Genomic DNA, 8,056 nt, shown 5'->3' with positions numbered 1-8,056 from the left:
CGAGCTACCGTTTAACGCCATGCAAGTTCTACCCGAAACAATCACGCAACGATCACTCGTATTTCGATGTCGCACATCTCACTACGCCACGCAATGTCTTGGCGAAAACTCGGTTTGATTGATCCCAATCGCGAAGCTTTGTCCTTTGGTGGGGGTTTGGTTCACCCACGGTCAAGTTTGGTCAGACCCGGGCCAACCCCGTTGGCCGTTTCCTTTTTTCCCGGTCGAATCGGCAAGTTTTCCAATTTTTCTCTGAGCCTGGTCCGGCGGACCAAGTTTTGGTCAGCCCGGACCAGCATCTTTCTCCCCTAGTCCGCCTCGTCCCTTGGTCAGTCGATTCGTGAGAGAAAACAAGCCTGGTCCGGAGGACCAGAAGTGGTCAGCCCCGGACCAAAATGTTCTTCCCCTCTCTCGTCCGGTTTCATGGTCAGGCGGAGTCCGTTCTCCCCAGAACACGTCTAGTCCGGCGGACCAGGCGTGTTGACCTCTCGGTCCGGCTTCCTTCCTTTGGTCCGGCTGACTTCGTGTGTGATGTTCCAGTCTCGGTCCGGAGCTGACCATGCGTGGTCCGGCGGACCGGGACTGGAACCTTCTTCTCCCTCGCGATTTCTCTGATTCTGTTTCGATTTTTCTCGTCCGTTTCACTCTAGGGTTACTTTCAAATGCTACTAAAACATAGTTTGACATCCCTAAACACGTTCTAAACCTCAAACACGCAAGGAAATCTCGATTTGCACCATCACACATTGAAAATGAGATCTCACAAATCCAACTCAAGCCACTCACCTTGTTCTTGAGGTTGTTCGAGCTTGTGTGCGTCCTCTCCTCCTTCTCACACCGTGAACACCTTCAGGGCACATCTAGGAACGTTTCCCTTTGTTTCCCCGAGCTCCCCTTGCCCTGGTTCATCTCCTTTCTCCCCCTTTCTCCCTCTTTTTCTTCTTCCTCTGTTTGTTCGAGAATGGCTAAGGAAGAGGATTGAGAGATGTTTATGGCGTGGGAGGGAAGCTAGATGGGCTCGAGCCCAGGCCTGGGCGGCAAGCAGGCCCCAGAATCCGGCGAATTCCACGTCCCAAGGTGGCAACAGAGCAAGTTGCGTTTTCTGTCGAATCCCGGTCCGCCGGACCAACTTCCTGGTCCGCCGAATCGGGGTCAGATATTTTTTTTTTCGCGAATCTTTTCCCCAGTCCGCGCGATCCATTCTGACTCTGACTGAGTAGGTTGGTCCGCCCCGGACCAGTCCTGGTCCGACGGACCAACCCTATTTTTTTTTCTTTTTTTCTTTATCTTCATTCCTTCTCGGTCATTTCCGCACGTGACGATCCTCGTGCCTCTCTCCGGCATTGTACTATCACTTTTTATGATTTAATGACATCTCTATTTAATTATTCATTTTTAAATAATTAAATATTCGAATCGGGTTTCGGGGTATTACATGGACAGCTCATTGGTCCGCATACATCACTATGTATCAGATCCAATAACTCTGTCGCTCTCTGTCCTTTTCCCTTGAAAGAATGCTTTGTCATCTTGCCCATCAAACAAGACTCACAAGATTCAAGAGACTCAAAGTCAAAAGAATCCAGAAGACCTTCAGAATGAAGCTTCTGTATGTGTTTCTCGTTTATATGGCCTAGACGACAATGCCAGAGGAAGGTCGGGTTTAAGTCGTTCGACCCCAGGAATTTGGATCCGGTCCGGATCCACCTGGAATCGGTCTGGATCCAGTCAAAAACCCTGTTTCGCGATTTTCAACATCAGAATGAGAATATGACTCTTGGGAGCCGCCCTAGGGTTATAAAAAAGCCCTAGCCACGTCCTAGTACAGAGGAGAACCTTAAAGAACACTTAGATACAGATTTTTGGAGAGCTTTTGGTGAAGAGAAGAATAGAAGTTCTCGGGATTTCGGGAAGAAGAAGGAAGATTTGATCATGGAGACTACACATCTACATGAGCTTTTCTCTCCTTTCTTTTATCTCTTTTTCTTGTTCTTTTTATTGTTTTCTATGAACCGTGAGTAGATCCACGACTATGGGTTAGGGATTCGTTTGTGTTTTGGGTATGTTTGAACCCTAACTTGGATTTCGGTTTTGATTTGTTTCGATTCTATTGATTTGCGCTTTTATTGGATTGATGTTTGCTAACCCCTTGGTCAATTATCTTAAATTCTAAACTACATAGAGATATGAGTTGGTTTCGGATCAAAATCAATAGGATAGATCGTATTATTCACATAGAGATATGGCTTAATCGATCTAGGGTTGATGATAGCGTTCTTCATGCACCTAGGGTTAACTTGAATAGATCGAGAGATTGACGAGTTACTCTATAGGTAGGGAGTTAGTAGACCGAGAGGTGAATTCTCTATCTTTGTTGCTTGATGATTCTCGAATACAAGTCATAATCGTTATTCTCGCATGTTTAGCATATACACATACACTCGAATACGATCCTGACACCGTAGTCATCCTTGCTTGATAGATTACTCGTTTTTATTTGCTTTCTTATTTTATTTTCCATTGATTCCACCTATTTCCACCATCACTTCTACTTGTTTGCTTTGATTTGGCTTCGATTAGGATTTAGACTTAGCTATCGGTCCCTGCATTCGACCCAGTATTACGACGATCCGTATCCTTGCGGTGAGTTATGAAACGGGTTATAAATTCTAGACTCGATACACACGTATCAAGTTTTTGCGCCATTGCCGGGGACTGATTAGCCTATTTCTAGGTCTCTATTGATTCTAGATCTTAGCTTGTTTTCTTTTTCTTTTTGTTTTTATTTCTTTGGTTTTTGCGGATTCACTTGGTTTCGGGTTCTTCTTTTTCTTTGCGATTTGCAGGGTTTTAGTGCATGACAAGGAGCTCTACACGAAAAGAAGACCTAGTCTATGATCCGGAGATTGAGCATCTTTGAGGGACATCCGAAATCAGCAGAAAAAAAGAAGCTATGTCGAGGTCAAGCAGTTCGCACGACCATCAACAAGAATGTGCGGTTCATGATGAGGAGCATCACGAGAATCAAGAGCACATGAATCCGCTCTAGATCAGCACACCGAGGGCGAAGCTACATACGTTGCAGAGGAGACTATGGGTTCTTACATTGCACCGAACCACACCCTACTCCTATCATGCATCAACAGACCGCTCATAGACAGTTTTGAGCTACCGCCATAGTGCATCACGATGTTCAGTCAGACGAGTTTTAGAGGGCGACCCACAGAAGATCCCATTGCTCACTTGACTCAGTTCAAGATGTTGTGCAGATCAGTTAGGAAAGCCAGAGGGATGACCATTGAGGATGTCTATTTGGAGGCTTTTCCTTTTTCACTGATGGACCGGGCAAGAGATTGGCTCTACACCCTTGAGCCAAACTCGATCACGACATGGGAGGAGCTAGAGGAGCAATTCATGGCAAAATACTACTCTCCAGAGAAGACCCGCGCTGCACAGAGAGCCATACACACAGCTTCACTCAGGAGAGTGATGAGAGTCTCTATGACGCATGGGAGAGATTCAAAGGCTATCAGTGCCTTTGTCTACACCACGACATGGATAAGCGGTTTTTGCTTTCCACATTCATCCACGGACTACGACATGATACCAGAGCTTGGATGGATGCAGCCTGTGGAGGGAGCATTTATGAGATTCCCTTTGATACCCTGGAGATTCAGATTGCGAAGATGGCCAAGGCTAGAGGGATGTCCGGAGATAACAATAGACGACCCATGGCTCGGATAGATACAGGAGAATCTGCGTTTTTGAAAGCCGTCATGTCTGAGCTAGCGGTTATCAAGCTTCATTTGGAAGCTAAGAGCAGTTCGAATCAGACACCACCAGAGCTAGAGGAAGCAGTGGAGGACGTCAATTATGTGGAGAAACATCATCTTGGTTTCTCCTACGAAAACCCGAGCGGAACATTGAAACAGGGCGTTCCCAGAATCCCTCAGAATCCTCCGGGCTTTTCTCAGTCACGTTTTCAGGGGCAGAATCAGGGATATGTCCAGCAGAATCCAGGATACGGGTAGCAAAATCAGCGTTACCGAGCACCTCAACCTGTGAAGAAAGACGAAGCGGACATCAAGACTGAAAAAGTTGAACACTCAAAGAGTAATGCGGAAAACTAATCAGTTCTATTCACTTGAGAAAGATAGTCAAGTACAACTCACTTTTTGTTGTAAGAATCGTACACTCACCCGAAACTCCCCCTGAGTTTCTTCCCCTCTCACAATGAATTCTACTGATCAAAAAACCTCACAACATAAATCACTCACCAGAGAAAGGAGATTTGCCCAATCGGTCTCCCCCTCAGACTTGCACTCACCCAGGAATGAGAACTCACTCACGTAACGAAATAGACTAAGAAATTATGCTCTTTCTCTATGTAAGGCTGATATGCACTTGTCCCTCTATTTAAACTCTTCTGGTTCGTCTTTAGATCTCCACGAAGTGATTAGGTCGACTTCTACTTGATTCTCGCTGATCTCGAGTCTATCTTCAAGATCTCGCCTTATCTCTTGTTATTGACTCTATCTCTTCAGCCTTAGACTTTATCTCTGCGGTCTTTGACTCTATCTGAATCTTGTCAGTTGTACCTCAGATTTGCTCGAGTGCAATCTTCGCCGGATTCTTCTCCTGAAATCTCTCATAGGTTGTTGAACCTGCAACAACTTTTTAACAACCAAAACAACACGTGCAAATACTTGCACTAACAATCTCTCCCTTTTTGGTTATTTCAGATCATGCACACAGACACGAATCCTTCAACTGAAATCATCAAGGTTCAAAACAAACATCAAAAGCAAAGTTATCACACAACCCCACATAAGTCATCAAAACAGACAGAGTCTTCAAACACAGAAATTCAGATCATCATCTAAGAAAATGTTAGAAACGAAGAGATGAGTCATCATCCGTAGGACTCCTGGCTTTCCTTGTCTTCCTGCTTGTTCCTGACTTTCGGGATGTTTCGATCTTCTTAGGGATCGGCTTAGGCGTCGGCTTAGGCATCTCAGAATCCTCTTCTTCATCCTCCTCATCCGAGTCTTCTTCTTCTGAGTCGAGATTTCCTTCTGCTTCCTCAAGTTCTCCCCCTGTGGGCATGAATGAAATAATCATAAACAATAATATCAAGGTGAGGAGTACCTGAATGAATAATGAACACATTACTCAGAGTTGCTTCAACATATTCGTGGACTGTTGCATGGATTTGCTGACAATGTGTTGCCTGCTTCCGTAGTCCGAGCTCCATCTTTATCAACGCTTTTTCTGCATCTTTGAGGGTCTCCAGCATCTTCTTGTAGTCCTTCTTTCCTTTACCCTTTTTCCTTTTGATTCTTGTCTCAACCACCAAGGGTTTCTGAATTACTTCAGTGTTTTCCTTTAGGTCAATGAGTTCCGGGCACTGCTTGGTGAGTATGCTCTGAATTAGGCAGGGATAAGGTAATCTGAACCTTGCTCTGAAGTTCAGTGCTCTTTCCAGAATATGATCGAAGATCATGTTTCCATAGTTGATTTTTATCCCTTTCTTCACACAGAAGATGAGTACTGCTAGCCTCTTGTGGATCAGACTTGATCGCTGGGTTGGTAACCAGTTAGCTCTAGCTATTTTGAACAGTACTGAGGCCTCAAAGTTTAGCTCCACTGGGGTTATTTCTCCTTTCCTCTTTTCATCAAAGGTGTCAGTGAGAGCTATCTCCAGCTCTTTCTGGTCAATCTCCCTGTCCAGATCATCCATGGTAGGCACAACTGAGTTCTTCAAGCCCAAAAACTTGTTGATTACAGTTGGAGAAAAATGCAATATCTTCCCTCTTATGTACACCCGATGGTACATCGGATCTCCAACCTTCACTATCTTCTTCGTGATGTTTGCATAAAATTCTTTGATCAGAATTTTGCTGTGAGGACATGCATAGGTGACTGTCTCTTCTAGATTCAGACATTCTAGGATGTCCCATATCCCTTGCTCCTTGAGATTGCTGACATTCACGTTCCTCTCCACAATCGTGTTGAGATTCTTCATGTCATTGAACCTTTGTTCAGATTTCTCATCAACAAAGTGATGAGACATGCACAGGCTCGCCAGTAGTTCCTCATCTTCGGACCCAGAATGAGAACTTGGTATCTCACTCTCTTCATAAACCTTTCTCTTCCCCTTTAGTTTCTCCTTTCAGTATTCCTCAGAAATCTTTGAGGATTTTGCTCGGGGCATGTCTTTTGCTGGTCCAGCCTTTCTTTTCTCAGCTTTTTTTAGAGTTTTATGCTCAGCAATCACCAACGCAGGCTGTGATTTTGTCTTCCTTTGTATCTTCTTAGGAGGACTTTTAGCAGTTGTCACTGGTTTTGCAGCCAATTGAGATCTGGTCCGTGCTCTCTGTTCAGCTATCATTCGAGAGTCAGACACTTTGCCCTTTCTCTCAGCGCTCTTTGCCTTAGGTTTCTTTCTTTCAACCTTTCGAGCACGTGAGTCCACCTCAGGTTCATCATCCTCTTTTGATTTCAGTACTTCTGTTTCCGTTGCTGAGTCCGCAACCACTTCGATTTCAGCATCCTTCGATTTCTCCTGCCCTAATTGAACTGAGGGCAATTTCTCCATTTGTTTGGATGTATCACTCACATCCTTCCCAGATTCTATATTCTCTACACTCACATCAAAATCTACACGCCTTCTTGTGTTTTTTCTTCTCAACCTAGGCTCACTATCTGAACTTTCCTCTATATCTCTATTAGAGTAAGTGAAGAGTTCATCAAGTTTACCCGTATCAACTTGTTCTGGAGGCAGAGAGGTTTGTAGATCCTCAATTTCCTTGCGTTTATCTTCGATCCTAGGGTTTCCTTCCTGGAATTCTTCTGGGATCTCCGCGTCTGTTCCTTGAATCTTCTCCTCTGGGCTATCGAGTTCTTGGATTTCATCGCCCGCTGTTTCTTTCTTGCTAGTTCGTCGAATCTCTCTCGGATTCTTGCGAGATTCTTCTGATGAGTCTTCTTCTGGATCTTCTTCCGCACTCACGAACGAGTTCGAAGATTCTTCTTTTCTGAGTTCACTCGATTTTTCTTCTCCAGATGAACCTTCTTCTTCTGATTCTGGGTGACGATCCTCACCAGCATCTTCTCTCCTTTCTTTCGGATCCATGTTGAGTCTGACACTTGAAATTTCACTCTCTCGTTGCGTTTTTCTTCTGTTGAACCACACAACTCTCTTGCGAATCAACCTCTCTGATTTAGGGTTTTTGCACCAGAACTTCGCAGGGATAGAGAGAGAACACTTCTTTTTATTGTGGGGCAATGAGTTTGTTTGAGAAATCTCTGATTTTTCGGATCCCACTTCCCAATAACCGAAAATTTACTCAACCACTCACATCAATCATTTCGAGAAATAACGTTCAAAAACATTTAAAACAGAAATCCGTTACGCGATAAAATTACGATTTTAACACCAAGGGAATTTATTCTTTCGTACCTTAGTTCGCAGTGTATCCAGTTGAGTCAGTGACACCTCACTCTTCGTCCAGTGCTTACTCCACCAAGTGAAGATTCATTTTTCTCATATTTCTTTTTCATCCACCTGAACTTCTAGGACGTTGAGTTCAATCATACTGTTTCACCACTTAAGCCCAGCCTATCTCATTGAGATATACTCTTGTAAAGTATCACCTTACAGCGGAGTATGATGAATCAGTTACATCTGACCTTAGACCGTCGAAAGAACTGTATGTTGTTCAACTTAGACCCGAGCGATTTTGTTAATCTACTCATGTCAGTTCCCTTTTTTTTTTTTAACTTCACCAAGCGAAACACAAACACAAATCATCACTCATTTTTTTTTTTTTGCCTGAGTATAAGCTGACAGAGGAGTACCAAAGGATTTTCGTATCACCAATGTCTGAAGTGCACCTGACTACTTTGTGAGGTACCACTGACCGCCCTTTCAACACTGTTTCACTTAAACACTTCAGAACAAACTCAGTTAGTGGTCAAAATCCAAAATTACCAATACCAAGGGACTTTTGCAAACAGGTAAATCTATTCATGTCAAGTGGTTTAGTAAATATAT

At 44.0% G+C, this 8,056-nt stretch overlaps 2 protein-coding genes across 2 annotated transcripts; both read right to left on the bottom strand.

Annotated features, from left to right (window-relative positions):
* Positions 1-4,890: 4,890 nt before the first annotated feature.
* LOC104821895 lies at positions 4,891-6,073 on the bottom strand. Its single transcript, XM_010552907.1, has 2 exons — positions 5,149-6,073; positions 4,891-5,096 (listed from the first exon to the last, which is right to left on the bottom strand). Exons 1-2 carry the CDS (start codon positions 6,071-6,073, stop codon positions 4,891-4,893), a joined length of 1,131 nt encoding a protein of 376 aa, XP_010551209.1.
* Positions 6,074-6,172: 99 nt separating this feature from the next.
* On the bottom strand, positions 6,173-7,135 carry LOC104821894 (TRAF3-interacting protein 1-like). The gene has a single exon (XM_010552906.1). The coding sequence runs from the start codon at positions 7,133-7,135 to the stop codon at positions 6,173-6,175; it is 963 nt and encodes a 320-aa protein (XP_010551208.1).
* Between the last annotated feature and the right edge of the window lie 921 nt (positions 7,136-8,056).

This window comes from Tarenaya hassleriana, unplaced genomic scaffold (genome assembly GCF_000463585.1).
Source record: "Tarenaya hassleriana unplaced genomic scaffold, ASM46358v1 Cleome344, whole genome shotgun sequence".
Classification (NCBI taxonomy): Eukaryota; Viridiplantae; Streptophyta; class Magnoliopsida; order Brassicales; family Cleomaceae; genus Tarenaya; species Tarenaya hassleriana.
This window is presented reverse-complemented; position numbering and strand designations above follow the sequence as displayed.